General features: G+C 36.0%; 1 protein-coding gene across 3 annotated transcripts in view; it reads right to left on the bottom strand.

Annotated features, from left to right (window-relative positions):
- LOC136343181 (protein phosphatase 1 regulatory subunit 14B) overlaps window positions 1-23,794 on the bottom strand; it is a 48,045-nt gene that overhangs the window by 18,668 nt on the left and 5,583 nt on the right. The window contains exons 1-3 of one of the 3 annotated variants that reach the window (XM_066289833.1): window positions 23,606-23,746; window positions 6,103-6,233; window positions 5,875-6,052 (exon numbers count right to left, since the gene is read on the bottom strand). In XM_066289833.1, coding sequence (XP_066145930.1) covers window positions 5,875-6,052; window positions 6,103-6,203 — 279 coding nt within the window. In that variant the 5' untranslated portion in view covers window positions 6,204-6,233; window positions 23,606-23,746. Of the gene's footprint in view, window positions 1-5,874; window positions 6,053-6,102; window positions 6,234-23,153; window positions 23,165-23,605; window positions 23,747-23,794 lie in introns of those variants that run through there. The other 2 variants (XM_066289912.1, XM_066289773.1) reach the window with 2 other exon arrangements.

Below are 23,794 nucleotides of genomic sequence, written 5' to 3'. Positions count from 1 at the left end.
TAAGACCGAATACGTAATAGGAAAATTATTCTAAACACCGGGTGTTTCAGCCCCGACTTGGCGCTCGGTATTTTATACAGGGAGATGAAACAAGACGAATGCCCCAACAAAAACTTTAAACTTTCATATTCTTAACGAGGTACGGGAGGTTAAAATTTACATTTTTATTAAACTTTCGGTCACAGATCCGAGTTTTAAATATATTTCACTTAAATTTGAGTTGCAGGTTTAGTTGAAATTTTAGAAAATGCCCTTTTTCCCTGGAGACAGACCCCCACACTTTAGGAATCTAGGTCCTTTGTTCCCCAAAATTTCAATTTTTCGATTAATTTAGATCTTTTTTCGCCTATGTAGTTTTTCCTGATCTCTCACCGTTTTCGAATAACGTGCAATATTACGTAGTTCTCCATGTAACTTAAGACAAATTGTTTCATAATTTTTAACCTCTGAGAAATGCGAAAAATTAAATAAATCATATCAGAGGTCACGACTTATTTTAAGCTTCTGAAACATGAGGACAATTTGGCACCCCGCTTGATGAGCTCTGAAAGGGCCTCTAAACGAAGGAATTAAAAAAGGATTAAAATATTACTTAAATTTCTAAATATTTGCCAGCCTTTGCCCCTTTTCATATTCTCGTCGAACTGATCAGAGTCGGTTTTACAAGTTCTAGGAGAAGAAGCTTAGGCGGGGTGATTTTTGAAAATTTGCAAAAGGATAAAGACCAAAAATCACAAATCGGTTTAAAGGACGTTAGAAACGGAAAGTCCATTTTATTCTACGCATTTATTTCACTGACTGGATCATGTCCGAGATGGACCACTATTGTTATACATTTCGGTTTCGAGTTAACATGCTCATTGTCTGATGTTCGAACAATTACCAAGAAATCTACGTTTCGAATGATGTTAAAACAAGGCTTTATTAAGGAGTTTCCGCTTCCTTTCTACAAACCAGTCAGCAATTGCCTCGACACAAGCACAAATAAAACGGATTTCCCACTATTTTTAGTCTTAAGGACGGAAATCTCCAAGACTAAATAATTTAGACTATTTGAGAGTTAATGGGGGCCTCTAATTGATACATAAATTGTTCTATTCCCAGTATTTTTGTTTGTACAAGTTGATTTTTATTTTCGGATCTGTGGGACTCAATATTTCCAAGTATATTAAGAATAAAAACTATTTATGTATGATACCTGGCAAGCAGTGTCAATGAACTTGCAAAGGCACTTCGAAAACAACTTAAGCTGCTAAATTTATACTTAAATCGCAGGTTATTTGTTTTTGATCTCGCTCATATCTTCACATATAAATATTTAACCAAGATGCACATAGATCTCGTGGTAAAATAAACAATTAATTCTTAAATAATAATACTTGAACCAAGTTGGTATACGTTAGGATGCAAATCGTGAGGCCTAGCAGGAACGTTTTATTCGCGTTGCAATAACCAAAATAAACAGTCTCTTAATGATAAAATTATGATTCAGTTCGAGAAAATAAGGGGCAGTAAAACGTTGTGGAGTTCGTCAGCGAATTTCCTCGCACATCTCTTAGTTTCAAAGCAGCAAGGGTGACTCCAACTTCGTCATGCCTCATAATCACCATCATCGGCCGAAAAACTCCGTAAGACTGAAATCGTTGTTTATGGCTGTCTTTCAGATGTTAGATTAGGCTTCTTCGGACGAAGAACCCCCATACAATGGAAATTCTTTTCGGCCATTAAGCCAAGTTTAAAGCGTGTCATTGCCAGTCCGAAGAATGAGGAAGAACAAGGTGATTCACACTGAAGTGTTCACAATGGTTTTTTTGGACGATGCTTTGTTTGATCATTTGCGAATTGGAAAAAACAATGCGATTTTGTAATGAGAGAGGCCAAGTCGGCGGATATAGTATGTACGCAAATGGAGAATAATGATACTCATGTTCTTTCCAATGCCGGCCTTATGGGCACGGCGCAAGGTGACTGATTTTCCTTAGAGGGTCTAGGAGGGTGGTTCAAAGTTTCGTCCACTGCGCCACACTTGTTAAGGCCGGCCCCATCTGTTTCTTTATTGTTTAATGCACATTGTCAAGACAGATAAGCTTAGACTTTAAAGAACCTCATTTTCCTAAAATATATGTTAAGACTTCGTAAGGGTTTCGATTCAACTGATGCTATTTGCATCAGTTGAATGCGGGCGGGGTTCGAAAAAGGGCATTTCCTTCACGTAACGTTATGCGATTTGCCGAAAGCTTTTGATTGAGTGTTTCGTTCTAATTTAGTTCGGGTTAATTCAAGCTAGTTGGGGTTAAGTCCATTTTTTCTGAAGGTCAGTGGTAACTTTTGAGCATCAGGATAGCATCGTAAAGTCCCGCCAGGTTCCACGCTCGAATCCCTTCTGTTTTTGACCTTTATTAATCGCATTGAGGTGGGGGCTCGACACTGCATTGTTTGCCGATGATACAGCGTTCGCAGCATCTGAGGCTGAACTGAAGGACCTACCCTTTCAGCTGCTAAATGTACGTATAGTCCGAGTTGCCGAAGTGCCATTGTGCGAAAGATATTTTTATTATGAGAGCCATGAAGCATTTGTCGCTTTGAAGCTTCCATCTGTATTCGACGAAAAAGCGTCATCGATGATTTTAGAAGCTGCTGCTAAATGCGAATATAACTAATCTAATTTGATGACCGAGGATGCAGATGAAAAAACGTGTCTCCTCATGTTTTGTTGCAATAAAACTTCGGGAGCCGTTTTCTTACTATGGTTACTCTTCATCGGGGTGATCATAATGGATCCCCTGTAAATTCCACACCATCCAAGAAATCGACTAACGAGACTTATCGTCTCTTTTGACTGAAGCCTCCTGGATATTTAATTTTCCAGAAGATTTCGTCTTCCGCACTAATCTAGCGAACTGCAATGAGGTCAATTTATTATTAAAGTGGCTCATAAATATCAAAATCGAGCCTATGTGGAAAATTACTTATCCAGCCTTGACTGAATTATAGGATGTAGCATAAAAGCAAAATGTTGCCCAGGAACTGATAAGCGGAAAATAGGTCAGTGCACAGATTTTAACTTGATTGACATCTCTAATCTCGTTTAATTGAAAAACTTAGCCGGTCATGCCGCAGATTTATGTATCAGTTAAGTCGAACGACTTGATCAAGCTGGATGTCAAGACAGTCTTGTCTTGAAGAAAAAACACATACAGCAACAAAATAGAAACAAATAAGACTGTATAAAAAAGTTAAATTGTGATTTAATTAATTATAAAAGTGTTTTATTACTTTTGTGTAATATTTCCTAAAGATATGTTCCTGCAGATTTTTTTAATTTTAATTTTTCTTAAACTCCTAACGGTTCTGACATATCTTCTGCCAGCGAAAAAATTGAAGCCCCAGAATATTTACTGATACTGCATAAACAGTACCGGTTTTATGGTGGGGCGAGGTTGGGTCGACGGCCCAGGGCGGCGACCTTTCCTGGCCGGCAATTTTTCTTGGAGAAAAGGGCCCATGATTAAAAACTTCGCCCAAGGTACCAGACTTGCTAAAGCCAGCCCTGTCTATAAAAACACTTCTTCTTTACGATTTGTATAGAGCATCGAAAAAAATTCAAAATTTTATGTGGCTGGTCGGTTCTGTACTTCTACCAAATAATTCTCATGAAAATTTCTATAATTTCAGCTGCACAAGCAAAAGCTGCGGCTACCAGTGTAAAGCGTGAAATTGGTAGTTGGAATTTTAAATCGAAAATTACCCCAAATGGCGCATTCTTTTTCCACCCATTAAAGAAACGTAGATTTATACGGACAATGATGAATATTTTAAGGGCAAATTCAATCCGAAACTTTGCCATTATGCTATACTTACTAGCACCGAGTTGCTAAACATAAAAGGATCCATTAAAGCGATCTCGTGAAGTGTGTACGTGAATTTACAGACCTTTTTTATATTGATAATGAATGGCTTAAAGCCGTCATTCCCCTCTTTTATCCAGAAGCTTAAATCTTTTGATTCGAGCTTAACGAGAATGAGGCATTGAAGAGCTTACGGCATTCAGAAAACATTGCATTCATTAGTTTTCATACTAAACACTATCTATCATAATTTAGTTTGTCTAAGATAAGAATGCATCCTTCAGAAACGGAGTATATGAATCAAAGTATACTGGTATGCTAGCCACATCGTCAACGTTAGAGTATGGATGCACTGTATTAGTGTTCAGTCTTTAAAAACACAATTTTTTAATCGTCCTTTTTGCCATTTGAATGCGTGCCAAGAGGCGGATCCATCAAAATGATGGAAATATCGGAATCTCACTTCCGAGGTGTTCAGATAAATTATTCCCAAACACGCTGGGTGGCACCAAGGCCGTATTGGGCCTCCAGTTGGGGTTTATTGACCCCGCGATATGCCGTTCTGGCACAGTGCATAATTGCGCCAATTATGACTGCCTTAGGATCTCAAAAACATCATAAACTTTAAGAGCCGTTTTGACGAATTTTATGTTGCTTTCGAACATGACGGGCTAATTCGGGTTAGTTGTACCTGCATGTACTGACCGATACAGGTGGAAAAACAAGTTTGGATAATTAAAACCAAGTAATTTGTTCTTTAAAGTCGTGAAAGAACTTCCCTTGGGGGAGACAGGTGAAATGGATGCGTCCAGCCGAGTCAACAGTTGTGCAGCCTTTAGCAACATTTTTACCGAATGACATGTTATCCTAAACACAGATTTGTTGCAAATTCGAAGCAGATGTCTCTTAATTGCATAAAATTGTGAATGCGGTCAGCATAGGTTGAAACAGCCTGTTGTAACGTTACGTGGTGCCACGCATCTCAAGATATCGTGTTGTGTTTTGATAAGGAACACATTGCAGTCATGTGTCCAACCATAAACTCTCGTTTTGGGAAAAATTCTCAGTTACCTTACAAGACAACTACAGTTTAAAGACTCGATATGAGCCACTCTGAAAGTATGTGAGTTTACGTGATGTTACAACAGTATTTCCGTTTTAATGATTCAGTATTCTATCAGGATTCAATCTCATACGTTTAGCTTCCCTTTAACTTCATTAAAAATTAATTTGCAGTGTTGTAGCTCTTGTATAACTGCACATAATAGTAATACAACGTTTGTTCTTCAAATGTCGCAGTTTTGAAACTATTTGGTTGCTACTTGAATTATTCTTTCCAATGGTTTTCCCGCTCTTGTTAATTGATTTTTCATCGCGTACCAAGCATCACTGATTTACTGAATGTATTCTCTTAACGATACAATATGGGTCTCCAACATCGGAAACATTTTGGGTGCGGCACTCGAAAATTATCTTTAGAAATTAACATTCTTCCATGGCCCCTTTCTGAGACCCATGTAAATGAGCGAAAGGAAAAGGAAATAGAATTTGCCGACGCTCCTGGGGATATTTCCCTGGAGACGATCATTTCGCCTCTTGAGGGTCAAAGAACCCCTGTCTGGCTTCAAGAAACATGAACGGTACGTCTTTATACGGGTTGAGGTCGTGAAATAGAATTTTTCATCTATTAAGGACAAAATTACATTTGTCTAAAGAAGCAAAAAAGTAGTGCATTTACTGCTGTGGGGGTATTCATAGCCGAGCCCAAGACGAGGCTATGACGGCAGTAAATTTGCATTATCGCCGAGTAAAGCCAATCCTGTCTTGACTCAATATCTATTGGAGCAAGGACATATACACTTCACAGCAATTTCGCTTCATAAATTTGAATCTTTGCCTGACTTCTTGGGTGAATGGTACAAGTAAAGTTAAAAAGGTATTCCCTCCCTAAGCACTCAAAGACAATTTGCTATCGGGTGTTGTGTGTCATTAAAATAAATATTTTCTTAGGCGAGAAATTACTTACGTTTGTGGATTCATAAAGTTTTTTCAGCTCCTCATAAAGCCACATCTCTACTGCCAATCTCTTCCTTATAAGACTCATTTGGTGGTGCCCATATTTAGCCGTCAGAAACTTCTCCCTCTTCTCTTTGATTTCTCCCTTTTCTTTGAAATTCACATGAAGTCCCGTTTTTGCAGGTGACCTAAAATTCCATTTCGTTATCGTTATTTCAAAAATTATTCGTTTTTTGACCTGTTATTTGTCCTTTGAACATCCCCCACTGCCAGAATTCCTGCCGCTTGGGGAGGAGGCCCCCCATTTGCCACGAAACCATTCTGCACGCCTACCTCCATTTTGGTTGTTATCCTTAAAGGTTTGAGAGCCTGCAATAATTTCAATAGAGTTGAAAACTGGAGATCAAGCAACATGTCTATTATTAAAGAAGCTATAAATATTGGTTTTACATAAGTTACGACGCCTGCGAGGCCTGTAGCGATATGCCTGTAACCGACAGGAGTATATTTATCAAAGTTGCTGTTAAAATAGAACATAAACAAACTGGAAACTGTTAGGCAGATTTTCGTGTAATAAATGTGAGTTTTATTGCGAAAATGGTGGAAGTTTATACATACTCTATCGGCATCGGCATCATAATTCAGTCAATGTGGTTCATTAAATAAAGACTAAATTAAAATCGGTGTCCATTACTTACACGCACAAAGTAAATGATTGAGTTCGTATTTCCCTAGACCGATTGGCATTCGATTTAAGTATTATACAGGGGATCCATTAAACATACGGCAAAGATTCTGGGGGTTATTCCCTGGACGATCCTAAGGATGTTTTCTTCTTTGATGGTTTTTTAAAAGCCCCTTTCTTCCCAACATACAGGGCGCGAAAAATTTTCGACAAAACCAACAACATTACTACTAAATATTACATGTAAAGCTTCTTGATCTTCAAGAACGCTTGAAAATGGCTACCTCAAGCGAGATATCCATTGCGAGATCAAGCTCCACCAATCCATTTCTTAAGAAATTCGGTTAATCGGTAAAAAGCAAAAGCGTCGGTATCCAGATCTTTTTCTATCATATCCAGGACACCTAGCATTCCTACTATACTTGTCATTTGCTGGATAGTGAACCAGCCAATTCCAGGGTGGTTGCTCGTGAATTAAAAAAAATATATATGTACGTAAATCGCTGGATTGGTCGAAAGAAACCTCACATATGGCCTGTTCGATCCTCGGACTTAAACACCCCAGATTTTTTCCTATGGGGGGCATCTAAAGTCATTAGTTTATGATACTTTAGTGGAAAATGTGGTAGATGGGTGTAACTGAATAAGAAGCGACCCTAAAGTTTCTGAAAGAGTTCGGCAGTCAATAAGAAGATTAGATTTTTGCGTCTTAGCTGAAGGTAGCCATTTTCAACATTTCTTGTAGACTAAAAAGATTTACATACAATATTTAGTAATAATATGTTGTTATTGTTGAAATTTTTTTCTCGTCCTGCATTTTCGGAACAAAGAGGTCTTTTAATAATCATCAAAGGACAAAAAATCGTTAGATTAGTACAGAAAACAACCCCCTGAATTTACGCCGTATGTTTAATGGTCACCCTGTATACATTATTATTTTGTTCTAAAATGATGATTTTAAATTCTTCAATTTGGATCTATCGACGCTTCTTAACGATTTAAAACTCATATTTAGATTGCCACTAGATTGCGCTCGTCATCTGGCTAGAATCTCTCTATTTGCGTTTATTTCAGGAAGTTCTCAGTTTCTTCAAAATTTCAACATTTTGACAATTTTTTAGTTAGATTTTGAACACCCCTTTTGTAAGGGTTGAGAACTTATACGTCTTACATAACAACTAAGAGCTGGAGCTCATATTTTCGCTTATTGAATTTTCAAATTTGGTTGAACCCTTTCGCTGATCTACAGACACTTTGTAGTGAATGAACCCCTGCTTATTACTTCCCGACACACCAGGTGATTCTCTCACTTCAAAATGAACGTTCTCACTCCTCCTAATTGAGAATTAAAATATTTCGACATTTTGTGGATTCTGCAAGTAAATTGACTTGACCCTCGTGTTTACTCCTTAGATAACTGCGAAGTTAAGATTATAATTTCACTAATGCATTGGCATAGTCAGACAAAATGCCTTGATCCAGGGTTAACATTTTAGAAGCTCCGTTATTAGAAAAATTCATTGAATTGTCTGGTAAATTTATGAATACTTTGAAATTAGTTAAAATTTGCGACTGTGACTTGAGATGTTATATCCAGATATTGCTATATTTCCTTTATCACATAACGTTCATCATACACATTCGAATCTATTCAATTTGACCTAGTTTCTCCTTATTTGGAAACAACATGAATCTCGTTTATTCGAAATCCAAATGAAATTTGGCAATTTTTCAGGGAGTTGACTGGTTAAAATGCGCTTTCTAGTAGTTTATCCAGATAACTTTGCTTGTTCTATTTAAAGAGGGAGACAAATAGGTGTTTTTAAAACGTTTAGAATCCTGATGAGCGAGTTGAGAATTCCATGAAAAGCACAAACGTGTGTAATTTCCTGAATGGTGAAAACGCTGGTTACTAGTTTTAATTGGGTGTCATCCAGGAACTAGCTATTTACGTTTATTACACGGAGTTATATTGAAAAGGAGCGAAAGAGCGCAGTTATTATTTTATACAGCATTGCCGAGAGAAGAAAGCGATCAAAATCCAGCTCTAGTTTACTCAATTTTCAGAACTAATCTACTTTCTATCGATTTTAAGTTTGTCTAAAATACTGAAGTTTATGAGCAAAATCGAGCGCACTAATCAGTGTTTCGACGCCAATAAAGCGCTGGGAACGTTTCCGACTGGAAAAGGAGTAAAAACATATTTCCAGTTATCCTTGAAGTTACATTTGACTATCCAATAGGTGAAAGTTCAGTCTTTGTTCCACACGTAATTTTTTATAAGTTCATGACTTTAAAGTTGTTTTATTTTTTGTAGAATCCGTATAGAATCAAGTTAATGAAGACCGAATTAGGGTAGAAAAAAATTCCTATTCTAGGATATGTCTACGTAGATCCCTTCATAAGGCGCTTGACTTGCTGTTCGACTACTTCGTAAGTGCTGTTAACAAAATTTAATAAACTGATACATGAGTTTACTATGAAATTAGCACTTAGAGATAATTTTGTTTATTCATAGAATCACGAAATTGAGCCTTACTCGGAAAAATAGTGCGTGGAAAACTACGCTCTCTAATGCTCATAAATAGCCTAAGTATTGCATTTTGACCTTCCAATATAACATAACTTCTACAAATACTCACTATATTATTCCACCCGTTAAGGTAATTCCCTAAAACACTTTCAATGGGTTTCATAAGCACCATTCTATAGAAACGTGTAAGTTGTAGGCTGAGAAATCTGAAATTTATGGTTCTTCGACATGCAATATGTGGGGCACCAACAAGAACACTAGTTTAATATTTAATTTATTATTCTCTTTTATCGGCTTTTGCGCCGTAAAATTTATATTTCGTGACAGGAATATGGAAAAATTTCATAGGGAATTTGTAAAATCAAAAAGGGAGCACGATTTGCCAAAGTTGACTGGAAACTCGTCTGGAACCCGACCCTGTAATGTGGTGAATAAAATGTTTCACCGGTAATGATCATAAAATTACGTATGTTTTTTAACATTATATACACTGAAGGTGTTGTATTTAATAAATGTATCGTCATTCTCCGAGGAGTGGAAAATTCGCTGAATTTACGTCAAAACGGTTCAGTCAACACAGAGCTAAGTTACGTTTGTGCAATTGACGTTATTCCGGGAAAGAGTTGTCCTATTCAAGAACATGGCACCGGTGTTAACGTTAGGCACCTTGCGGGTTTTGTCAATTTTGGAATTCCGTCTTTAAGTTGACATTTTTTGAGCGTTTTCCTATTCAGGTTTTGAAGCCTCGAGTTTCATTCTCCGATCGAAATTTTTATCTTTGTAATAAACTGCAACAACAAAAGCTGCAACTTTAACGAAAGAACTTAACGAAAAAATTGAAATTTTCAGTTTTTAATGATGCAACTAGTTGCGCAACTCTGCTATAATTTATCCAATGGTTGCATCTCTTTCAGTTTCTGAGATCCCAATGTCAACACCCGATTTCTGACAGCCACGGGTGCTGTCTTTTCCAAGAGCCAATTTTGATCGTGTCAAAAGTCAGAATTCTCTCTTTTTGTCGTCATTAACACAAATATTTTCACACACCTACCTATAACACGTATGTAGGTGTATCAGATTTTTATCATTTGCTTATCCGGGCGCGTGTTAACTAAACATCCAAGAAACCTCATAATTTCAAAATCAACACGCAATTAAACGAAGGTCTACCACACTTCACATTTGTATACAATTTCACCTTAAAATTTTCTAAAACCTTAAAAATAGACACAACCAATGTCACATGTGTGAAGAAGAGAATGATTGTTTACTTACGGGATTGAGTTACGTTGTAACTTCAGATTCTTGTTTAGAATACGCGTTCGAGAAGCTGATGATGGAAACTTAATCGAGATCGTCGATAGGCGTATCAAGTCGGTTATTTACTTGCCAAAGACAAGGAACTAGAACATCATATAGTATAATAATCATAACGATGACAACACCCATAATACAATATACAGTCAGTTACGAAAGTATCCGAACAAAAAAAGTAAGAATGTAATGTTGCTATTTACTTAACTTATGGTAAATTGCGCAATATTATCAAGAAGATAATTTATGTAGGTAAATAGCTACTAAAAAATAAAAAATATGATCCCGTTTAAATGGTATTTGGAATATTCTTTGTATTGACCCACAAAAGTATTCGAACATTTCAAAAAGGAGAAAAAACGAACTATAAATAATATTTTGACCAAAACATACAAGCATTTATCCGTTAATGTCTTTAAGTTAATAGCTAAATATCATTAACATCATAGATTATTGTCTATAAAAATAGCAAAAGAAAGAAGTGAAACAACAGTTCGCGAACGAGAATTAATACTAAAATGACGCAATAAAGGTAAAAACATGTAGAAATTGCTCGTTTGTTAAATAGAAGTCAATCAACTATCTCGTTCATCTCAAAAAAAATAGAACACAGAGAAATATCATCAATAAACGTTAATCAAGAAGATCAAAGAAATTGACAAAACATGAAGAGTTTATGGTTTTACGTCATAATGTAAACAATCCTTTTATTTCTGCACCAAAATTAGCGGAATATGTTTTAACCCAATCTGGAAAAGAAGTACTTCTTGAGTTATGTAGACGCTTGTTAAAACGTAACGACACGTATCGACGAGTTCCTAGAAAGAAGTTTTATATCAGCTAGAAAAACCGAAAAAAACCTCAACTTTGCAAAACAATATATAATTAAAGATAATACATTTTGAGATAAAGCACTTTTCTCAAATGAAAGCAAGTAGAATGTTTTTGGCAGTGATAGACACTAAAAACTGCAAAGGAAAAAGAATACGGAACTGGATCCTAGAAACTTACGTGCAACAATTAAACACAGGGGTGGCTCGGTGATGGTGTGGGGGCGCATGGTGGCAATTTGGGTTAGAAACCTTGTCTTCATAGACGGAATTATAGATGAAGTGAAATATTTGCAAACTTTAAAAAATAATTAAAAAGAAAATGTAAAAAAGTTGCATTTGCCAAGAAATTATAGGTTCCAATAAGATAATGATCCAAAGCACACAGCCCACGTAATGAAAACTTGGTTGATTTATAATAACCCTCATTTACTGCCAACTGCACCACAAAGCCCAGATATAAATCTCATCGAACATTTTTGGGATTAAGTCCAAAAAAAGACTGAGAACCTACCCGATCACCTGTAAGGATAGTTTAGCACAAAATACATTGGAGTCTTGGAATTCTATTGGTGCCAGAGTGGCGCAAAATTAAGTATATTCCATGCCACGACGTCTACAAGCGGTAATCGAGAAAAAACGGGGCCCAACCAAATATTAAAACTCCGAAAATCTATTTATTTTATTTTATTTAAACATTTTTGTCGATTACATTTTATAATTTGTGCAGAAACGTGAATTATATTGGTTGCATCTAATTATTTTTAATTTTATTTTTACCTAATTTAATAAAAATTAATATATTTTCATAAAGTATGGCATATCTTAATTTTTAAGATGTGTAAGAATAATAAAGGATTTTACTTCAAAGACTTAATACCGTTCGAATACTTTCACGATTAACTATACTTATAATAATAGAAATAACGGGCGTGTTTTAATGAAATTTTGTAAATATGTTGATAACACAGTACAAAATAGTTCATATAACTTGCGAGTAAACCGAAGTCCAGAAAGTTTTTGAAATTCACATAAGTCGTATATCGACCTTCAGAATTTACACCCTCAAAAGTCTATCTGACCATGTTTCTAAGCAAATGGGCGATTTCCTCTTGAGGTGGTACTATATCTCAGTCAAGTTTAATTGCATTTCATAACTCTGCTAAAGTACGTCGTGGGTTCTCCAGTGCAATAACTCTTCATCCTGTCAAGTTCCATACGTGTTCTATGGGGGAAAAATCAGGTGAGGGTGGAGGCTGAAGAAGCATATTAAGATTGCCACGTTATAGATCAGCCATAGTTCTACGAGCATTATGTGGCCGTGCAGTGTCTTGCGGGAAAAGCACGTTTCCAACATGTTGAAGGTATGGTGTATTTGTGGGATCTAACACTCCCTGTATGTAACGCACTGCGTTATATGTAAAATCTGATCGCTTTTACTACTACTACTACAACTAAACACACTGGTGGCCAGAAGTAAATTGACGATCCTTTACATAAAGAATTTTTCTATCTCAAAAATTTAAGAACCATACCTGGCCAACAAAACCCGTAAAAATCCAATAGCAAGCTTTAAACTATTTATTGATAAATTCCTCGTTTCCGCACTATTTGTTTATTGCTTTATTTTATAGACAAGAAATAGTTGGCTTCAAGTGAGGCTGGACAGAAATAAATTGACAATGGATTAACTAGTGATTTAAAAACTGCATCCATTCAATTTTTGTGCTTTTAACAGTTAATTGATTTTGCGTGTACCTACTTTAATGAAATGCCGTCAGAAATTGCTTTATGGAGTGACATCAAATCAAAAATTACTGCCGATTACCAAAAAAGTATGCCCCAAGCCGATATTGCTAGAAAATATTCATTGTTGAGAGCTACTGTTTCACGAATTATTTTCAAAAGTTCTTATCCACGGCAATGTTCTTCCTTGTCGAAAAACTGGAAGACGTAAAAAGACTACTATTGCTGCTGATAGATTAATTTTAACACAAGCGAAGCAAAATCCATTTATTACTTCCAAAGAAATAAAAGATATTTTAGACGAAAACTAAATTTGTTCAGTAAGTCTGCGTTTTGTGTGAAGAAAATTACAAAATAGTGAGCTAGAAACTGCAAGACCTGTTAAGAAACGTTTTTTTAGTAAAAAAAAAAAAAAGTGAAAGCTCGTCTTAATTTTATAAGAGAATACGGAGTTTGGTCTGTTGATGATTAGAAGAAAGTCATTTTTAGTGGCGAGTCAATTTTGATTTCAACAAATTTGAACAAACAAGGACAAATTTGATTTGATCAGTTCGGATGGGAAAAATATATGAGACGTCCAGAAAGCAAAAAATGCGATCCAAAATATACTATTCTAGTGGTCAAGCATGGCGAAGCATCAGTAATGATCTGGGGACGTTTTTTTGAATATGGTATCGGACCACTTCATCGAATAGAAAGCAATATGAATAGATTTATGTATCAAGACCTATTAGAGAATGTGATGGTACCTTATTCAGACGAGGTCGTGCCTCTTAGGAATTACTTTTAGCACGACAATGACCGTAATCATGCCTCGAAGTTTGTTAAAAATAACAAAAGAAAAAATTAATGTTATTAAATGGCCATCCCAGTCACTGGATCTAAAACCAATAGAAAATTTATGGGACTATCTGGACAGAAAAATTAGAAGCAAAACGTATGAAAACAAGAATGAACTTTTTGAAAATTTAGTGCAAACATCAGCAGAAACAGGCGAACATTTAATTAACAAGCTAATTGCGTCGATGCCAAAGAGAATATTAGAAGTACGAAAGAACAAAGGACATAGTATTGATTACATACAGCATTTGATACTACAGAAAAGAATGTATTTATTTTTAGGTTTGTGTTTTACGTTATTTGAAAGAAATCTCAATTTATTTTCATCCACATAATAATTTATGTTTTAAGATTACATATAAATTTTTTTGTAAAATATTTGTTTAATTTATGAACATTATTTATCTAAAATGGATGATTATATTATTAAAAGAAAAAGAACAGGGTGATTGTCTTACTGAGTAAATTTTGAAAAATGCATTTGTCAGTTAAGTTTTAGCCACCACCGTACCTATACCAATTTTAGTTGAACTTAAGGCATTAATTCTAGGTTTTGCGATTTTTATTAAAAACAGTATATTTGTGTTAAATTTAGCGTTATCATAGCCCGGTTCTTGATGAATTCAAATTCAGTTAGGTCAACATACAGTAAAGATAAAGGTGAGTTCATTTACTTTCAGATATTCTCAGAATAAATAAAATTCTTAATACACGTTTGAAAAAATAAAAATATTTATGTCGTCTGTCGCACTACACAAATTGATACTTATTACTCCAATTAAGCCTTGTTGTTTTCTCTAATCAACTGCCTGCCTTATCTAAAAAACTCTTATGAGTTACGAGATAAAGATACACCGCTTGTTATTGTGTAAATACTTAATTAGGGAAATGATAGCACATGTTTTCAATAGCAAAGCTTTCGGATTTTGATGAAATATTTAGTTGCGTCAATACAATAGAATGTCTGCACAGCTATTGTTGGCCCCTGATCTAAGTTTACCCGAATTTTCACTGCCCAATGATTGAGTCAAACATGGTGTTAAACTGTAATAATGTTCCATGAATTATTGCTCAAAGTTACCTCCACGTCGTATTTAAAGGGTAAATTTCTGTTTCAGGCTAATAAAGCCCCGATAGCGTTCCCTCCGCCATCATAGGAGTGGCAAACACATTATTTCCGGTTATTTAATGGAGTTTATGTTCAGATTAGAGGAAATATCATAAATTTAAATCAGCTCTCGGGCAAGTTCAGTCAATAAAAAAAAAAGGAAACATCGTTGGCGGAATAATCGTACGACACTCGATGCTGCAGTGATTATTGTTAAGTTTCTTATCGAGGAACATACGAGGATGTAGCTGACTCCACCTTCGAGCCTGATCAGTAATTCTATTAGTTTCCACTGCGATTGTACAGATTAACAATCTACACACATAAATTAGACCTCCCACCACAATTAACAATAAAAGCCCAAGTTTACGACCCATAAAGTTATCTTAACTTCGAGCTCTCAACAAACGATCCAATGTGCTTCTTAGGTAGTAAACCTTTCCCATCCACACTTGACTCGAATAAAAACGAGGGTGAAAAGCCTTGTTTACATGTTTCATGTTTTTTGGTTTTATGGTTCTACACAAAGATGTTTACGACCATCGCATAAGGGAACTGTATCCATATGGAGGAAAAGAACACGAGAATCAAACATTAAAACAGGCTTATGGATTTTCACTTTTATTTTCTATTACTGCGACTGTTGATTTTTAGGAAATTTCAGATGTGTTCAGAGTGGAATAAATTCGGAACATGAGAGGGTTGTGTATTAAACTTTGATGGTTGTAATCGTAAAGGAGCATACGCAAGAAGGTGGCAGAGTGTCTGCAATTCGTTGCTGTATTTGCACGTCACGAAGCACTGAACTTGCTCTTAACGTATTATATCCCTTTTTACATATGAAGATTTCAAGGAAGAAAAGGACCTCACTTCATCTTTTTCGTTCGTTTTTTTGCCAAACCGAGTTACGTGAGGCAACACGTAATTAAATGTTTATTTAATTATGGTAGGGGGCATCGGAACTAAACATGCAGCAATTCGGCGTTTAAAATTGCATTTAAATATACCCTACACGCACAGGGAAGAACCAAAGGTTGGAGCGGAGAGTGAAAATAGGGGAGGGCCCCACTTGAAAAGTTATGACAAGAAGTTATTTTCATCTGTGTGTTTACATTGTTTTCGTTTAATTACAGTTTTAGCACTCGTTGCTTTTTCCTTTTATTCCCATTTCTGGTATACCCACTGCCGAAGCTAAATGGATTTAAAGGAGCTAAGCACTTCTGGGAAGGTAGTCATTTACTATTAAAAGCTGTCACATCTTGGCAAAAAACCAACAAAAAAAAACGTAAAATAGAACACAAAATACAAAATAACCTGAAATATTTTGTACCTTCGATGGAAATCTTTATTGTTTTTGGAAATCTTGTTTTTTTCACCCTGTGCGTTAATTGATTTTTGCTGTATTATCGAAATATTACAAATCCAACGGTTACATAACAAATTATTAGGAGTTGGAATTAATTCGTAGCGTTTTTTTTTAAGAAAAAAAATTTATTGATTTTAAATGAATATAAAAAAATACATTAATTAAAGCATTGCCCATCGCTTTCTACTACTTTTGACCATCTTTCGGCCAGGGCACGAATACCGCGTCGGAAGAACGCGTTGTCTTTAGATGCAATCCATGAATCGACCCATTTTTGACAATCTTCGTAAGAAGTGAACTTCTGCTCAGACAGACTATGAGCCATCGAACGAAAGAAATAATAATCAGATGGAGCAACATCTGGGGAATACGGCGGGTGGGGCAGGATTTCCCATTTAAGTCTTTCCAGGTATGTTTGTACCGGTTTTGCGACGTGCGGACGAGCATTGTCGTGCAGCAAAATGGCTTTGTCGTGTCTTTTGGAGTATTCCGGCCGTTTTTCTTTCAATGCACGGCTCAATTGCATCAGTTGTAGTCGGTAGCGGTCTCCAGTTATGGTTTCATTCGGTTTCAACAGTTCATGATAAATCACACCCCTCTGATCCCACCAAATACAGAGCAGAAGCTAGACCCATGGACATTCGGCTTTGCCACTGATGTTGACGGTTGACCGGGCTTAACCCATGACTTTCTGCGCTACGGATTGTCGTAATGGATCCATTTTTCATCACCAGTGACAATCCGATGCAAAAACCTTTTCTTTTTTCCCGTTGAAGCAGCAGTTCACACGTCAAAAAACACCTATCAATGTCCCTTGGTTTCAATTCATATGGAACCCAATGTCCTTCCTTTTGGATCATACCCAAAGTTTTAAGACGTTTTCCTACCGTTGATAAGTTAACTCCCAATGATGTAGACAATTCTTGAAGCGTTTGACATGGGTCTTCGTTGAGCAATGCCTCCAAAGCATTGTCTTCAAATTTTTTTTGACTGACCAGGTCGCTTCTTGTCAACCAAATCGAAATCACCAGCTTTAAAACGTGCAAACCACTTCCGACACGTTTGTTCAACTAGAGCATGTTTATCATATACTTGCACTAAAATACGATGAGCTTCAGCAGCACTTTTGTTCATATTAAAGTTATGAAGTAAAATTCCCCGCAAAAACCCTTTATTCGGCACAAATTGTGACATATTCAATAAATTATAAAATGTCGTTATTTATTATTCAAAAAGCGGATATGCAAAGCAAATGACCTCTGATGACCGCTGTTTCACGATAAGTATATTATTGTAGATAACAACGAATTACTGTACCATCTATGCCATCTCTTGTAAAACGCTACGAATTAATTCCAACTCCTAATAGTTTAACTAAATCGTCATTTATCAATACATACTTTAAAACAAATATTCCAAGAAAACGTGAAACGTGATCTTCTACCTTTCATCCCTGTTCTCTACACATGTTTAAAAGGGAATGGAAAAAACGGTAATCCCTCAAAGGAACTACTAGTGTTCACTACCTGTATTCCATACTTTTTAGATTTTTTCTAGAACCAAGCAATTTTCGCGTAATCTGGGGCGCTGAAACTCCACTTTTTCAAATAGGACACCCTGTATATCATTCACTTTCTCGAATCTGTGACTGACTCGTGTTAATTTACCTGCAGATAAGAGCACGTTTTCAATTCTTTTTTATCAGCGATCATCGGTCAGGTCAGATATTGTAACATTCATTTTGTATCGTTTATCCCCATTAGCGCGCACAGTCAAGCAACGATGAAAAAAAATGATATCCAAACTTCTAATGGTGCAGTTTTTGAGATCTTTGTCAAGATCTAAATCTAAGCTTCACACTGAATCTATGTTCATTGTTCCATTTGGTTGTTTTCCTGCAATGTACTAATTAATTGAGATGGAATGTAAAACTGACTAATGAGCAGGATGGTGAAAGTTTATTCAACGTAATACAACGTGCAAAATAAATCTTAATTGGGTAATTAAAAATCTTCTAACTTTTTTAGAACAGCGCTCATTCGCACATTTCTGCGTTGTCCAATAAGATCATTGCAGCAGCACATCAATTCTACAAAGAAACCCTATAATTTTCGTCCTATTAATTTCCAAACTAGATCTTGGCCAAACCAAGTCCTCCGGGGGAATCCGGCTGATGAAAGTATGTAATAACAATAATTACATGATTGCTTCAAGAGAACTTCACAGACATGTAGAGTTAACGACCTTCCCAGACGTAATGTCATCCTTCTCTAGCCCTAGCGGGCTTCCTTGTATCGATCTCTATCTGGCTCGTTTGTGTCTGGCTTGGTCATTACAGAAGTAATTAACATCGTGATGAGTATGAACTTATGTGCTATAGTTAAGTTCAACGTGAGAAAAGTTACTGTGAACTGATGAGGTGTCAGGTTGGGTGTTTCAAAACGAGAAGCCGGTAATTAGTTTATAGCAATAAAGGGATTTACATGAATTTTTATTGTTCATTGTTTGGTCTCTCGTATTGCTTAGATAAGAGATTTTTTCTCATATTAGAAGTACTTTTTATCGAGGTGATGTATTTTAGATAGGTTTATAAAATAACTATGTCATCTACAGGATGCGATTTAAATTTGCATTTTTGTTCGAGTAACCTATTTTTTTTTAATTTAGAATGAGGTGTGGTGAGTCGGAGAGGTATGAACAATTTAGATTTGAACCGTACGCATAGACATTTCCTCCCACTGTATATTGCCTGACAAACCAATAACCGAAGACGCCTCTTGGATGACGCATAGGATGCTTTGATAAAGAACGCCAAAATAATTGGCAATATGGCAACGTGAAACCACCGTTTTGGTGTTCGGCCATTTTGTATCCTTTTCTCAAATTTTACTTCTGAAATATTGAGATTTGCATATTGTGTACATTAAAATTTTGCTGAAATCAATTAGTGCAAAGCGAGAAAAGGAAGAGAATATCTAAATAAAGAGAAAAAGTGAGGACATTCGAAATTTAATTCAATAGAAATAAACATAAGCCACGTCTTTTACGTGAGCAAAATCAATGTCTGGATCGTGGATGATCTAAAACTAAACTTAACTCATTATCTGGAGATCCAGCTCCGATTTAATTAATACTTAATTGACTTCAAAATTAACTTTTCATTTGTATGGAGAAATCCATACTGAAGACGTCCTGATACCCTAAAAGCAATCAAACACATTACGATACCATTAGATCTTTATGAATGCTTATCTTAATAACTTATAACATCTAAAAGATACTCTGTTGATATTAGTGGTGAGGCCGTCATTATGGCAATTAGTTAATGGTTTTATGCATACTATTAGTTATAAACTTTAAAAGGAAAGTGCCATCATCCTCGATCATCAATATGTGTTTGACCTTAGTGGTTGTATATATGTAGTTAACAACTCCTTATGTAGTTGCGATCGTGGCACGATTTAGCCGATCTTTTGATTATATTTGTGTTTTGGAAACACGTGTTGTTTGCTATTTGCGGGATTAATTTGGAAAAAGAACAGTTAGTTCGGTGTAACGAATTTCTAATGCAAATTAGATTAGACTTGATTGTAAAAACTCCTTTTCATTGAAACGTCGAACCAGTCAAGGCCAGGGGGACTTTTGACAATGCTTTGCCGGATATTATTTAACGCACTAAGAGAAGCTTTTTATCTATTTTATTCAGTCTTTTTTGATTTTCTGAGAATTCTGAAAGTTTTAGTTGCATTATGACTTCCTTTCCTGCAAAAGTTGGTGCGCAGCTATAACTACCAGACAAGACAAGTTTTTGTATACCTTTGAAGTTATTGTGCATCTTAAAGTCTGGTTTGCGGACAAATTTTGCTCCATTAGACACGTGCCATAAAAATTTATACGGTACGCAAGTGAAAGTGACTGGTGTCAGTATCAAAATTTTTGTGCATGTTCGATATTGACATGTATACGGTAAAACTTTTACCGCACCTGTGTGTGCAAAGATATTATCGCAAGCTAATATTTAATTTACCTTACACAATATACCTAATATGTGCGAAAGTGATCAAAATCCGGTTTGCGTCTTTCGGTCAACTGCAATTAGCGCACGGCGAACCATCACTTTACGCACTTGTTGGAAAAATAATTGCATTTATTATTAGGCACTTAAGCTCACATAAAAGTCAGGAAGTTCAGGAAATGAAAATCGACGAACAATTTAAGGTCCAGTTTGTCAACGGCTGCATCCTACTTAGCACGTTGTAAGCGCTTTCTAACCAATGCAGTCACTCGCTTTTCGGGTAGTAGCTAATTGGGATCAATCTACAAAAGGAAAATGGGCATTTTCACGCTAGCTTTAAAGAAATTTCTCGTGTCTGCACTCCTTTCTTAAGAAAACATTGAGGTGAATTTTGAGCCAAGAACAATGACGAATGAAATCACGAAATTCCACCTGGATAAGTTAGCGAATTGTTTATTTGTAATCGATAAAAAAGTGGGCCACACGAAACCAGATAGATCGGCTATCGTTTGTTTCCCATATTAGCCACTAGCTATGAGGTAAGTACCTAATAATTACTGTGATAATTAGGCATGCTGCGTTGATCCATTTGAGCAGTTAATTATTTGCGCTTTATTAAGCACCAGGTTGTTTGAACATTCCTATGTGAAGGCTGGGTGGCGTGTTATGTACACCTGGATGGCATGTATCTACTTGAAGAGCAAACGATAAAAAGATCATTTAGTCACAAGATAGAACAGAAGTGGCTCAATCGTATAGAGGACTTAGCATGGCTGAAACATTGAACGAATGTTTAAAAATCAGCTAGAATTTAGAATTAGAAAATTCAGTGCACTGAGGCAGAGAACAAAGCCCTGGATATGGTAAGTGTTCTTATTTGCCGAAAAACCCACAGATATCGCGCCTTAAAAATTAATCGTTCCCCAAAATTATTGTCTCAGCCAACAAGTTTCTATATTGCATAAAAAGAAATGACAACCAATCTTTGTTTATTAAAGTGCGTTATTACGTAGGTGCAACAAGCTTTCGCCGTAATGGGCAACAATTGAATTACGATGCGTACGGAAGTCAAAAACCTTTACTTTTGTAATTATACAAATTTAACTGATGCAACTTCTGCGATTTTATTATTAATAATTATTGTTATTGTTAACCTCGATTTTAAATTAAAACAGCCGTATTGGCGTAGTTTTCACTTAAAAATGTTATGTATTATAATGTGCGAAATCAATTCAATATTTATAGTTTATTTAGATGGATAATGATCCCGTGGCCTGTATGCTCGCCAGACCTAACTCCTTGCGATTATTTATTTCCGTCAAACACTATGATCATACCATGTTTCTTTTGTTTTTTTGGTCTTACGTATAGAGTAACGATAATTTTTAGCTTAGTTTTTACAAATTAAATAACAGCTCAAACTTGAAGATCTCCGGATTAATTATGGGTCAGGATGCATGTGCCGTAGCGACGAGTATATATTATTATTTTATAATCCCTAGAGAATTATAAAATTTGAATAATTATAGTATTTTGCGATTTCAGTTTCAGATTCTGCAAGATGCCAGATATTTGCAGATGGTCATTTGGTTATCGGTCTTGAGTTTTATTAATGAAAATCTATATCACGTCCTATTAAGGCAATAAAGTAACCGCAAAGTCATTAGAAAAAACGAGTTTAAGATTAAGGCTCCCAACTAGGCCTGGTATATTAATGAAAAATTGCCTCAGTTCTGAGGGATACATATCTGAAGACCAGTTTAAATTATCTACAATCCCCTTTGAAATCCACGCATAATATAATAGCAGAGCCACTGCACAAACAATAAACAAAGGGCGAAGGAGTCTTAATTTCTAATTCAGTTAATCTAAGTCAGCATACATAATATGACTACGTGAGAGATTATAGACAATTAATTGGATAAGCTGCTTTAATCTCATCATCAAGAACTGCGAAAGCGATCTTCAATTTTAGCTGCTTGAAATGTTTTACCACCCAGCTTGATTCATAAATTTCGTGTTTATTACTATGTTTGAAAGTCAAATAAAAACCATCAATATGATGAGTAAACCGCGAACTACCTGAATGCTTAATTGAATTGAACGATTATTTTCTGACAGAAATAGTGTTAATGTGGGACTTTTAGCCTTTGAATGAAGGAAGTAAAAGTTACAAAATGGAAATTTACATAGGAATTTTTCATGATAATAATAAATTTAATTTATTTCTATATTAGTTGGGTTTTCCAGAGTCAGAGTGAGGTCTGCAAAGAGTGGTAAACACAGAACATACATATATGTAATCATAGACAGTCCACTCAGCCGCGGCACCTTTATCTAATCAGATCAAAGCAACACGGATAAAACACCAAAAAAAAAAACAGACGTATTCACATTTCGGTCGCTTACTTAGCTCACTTTTATGATTCGATCGCATCATATACACGGTCACAGGGATGTCGAGGAAAAGGGACTGAATGATGAATTGGTTAGCTGAAACTTCCAATCATGCTCCGGCAGAACTGGTTCATATCTACAGGTTAGCAACAGTTACGTCTTTCAAGCGCTGAACACATAGGTATGGGAATAAACAAAGTCGAACTGGATACAGTCAGTGTAATCTAGACAAACTGAAGATATTTGCCCAATCCGAATGCAAAACGTCATGATTATTAAGGAGGAGCCTGCAAGGCAAGGGAGATTTTCCACATTTTCCAATCATCGGAATTTATTTGTTGTTTTCTTGCATTATTCGTATCATAAGTAATTCTGCCCCGCGTCTTTACAAAAATAACCAAAATTGCCTCTATCAACGTCTGAGGTTTCACATCTCTCCAACCACCACAACTTACTTTTCAAATCCATCACTTGCATCAATTAGGGGATGAGAAAATCCACAGGCGGTAAGTCGAGAGAACCACCAAATCATGAAAATGAGACCCGGTGGAATTAAAAAAGAAGGTATAGAATTTTTGATAATTTGTTAATTTCTCTGTTCTTATTACCCTTGCTACCCCTGTACGAGCATCAGATTTATTGAGAAGTGATGACATCAATGCGGTCTGGAATTGGCTCGAAACGAAGCCAGTAACTTTTTGTTTTGTCCAATTAAATTCTGTTTGTTTTTAATTTGTAATAAACATCGATTTTTTTTTAAAGTAAAGGATGTCATGCAAGTCACCTAAACTTATTGCGTGTGGAGCTTATTAAATTCATAAACTCTCTGCCCGCATCGACTCAAAAACCCTAAAATTATCTCCGCCAACCCCCGGGATCTTGACTCTCACCAAACACCTCAACTTACTTTTCAAATCCTTCGGTTGCACCAATCAGCGGACGAGAAAATCCAAAAGCTGTAAGCCACCACAGCCACAGAAAATCACCAAAACGTGAAAAAGAGGTCCGGTTCGATACCTGGTCGTTTGCACGAGCTGAAGCTTCAGCTATCTTTACATACAGTGACTCGAAGCCGGTTTATATCGTCGAGGACCTG

Source organism: Euwallacea fornicatus, chromosome 1 (assembly GCF_040115645.1).
Source record: "Euwallacea fornicatus isolate EFF26 chromosome 1, ASM4011564v1, whole genome shotgun sequence".
NCBI lineage: Eukaryota > Metazoa > Arthropoda > Insecta > Coleoptera > Curculionidae > Euwallacea > Euwallacea fornicatus.
This window is presented reverse-complemented; position numbering and strand designations above follow the sequence as displayed.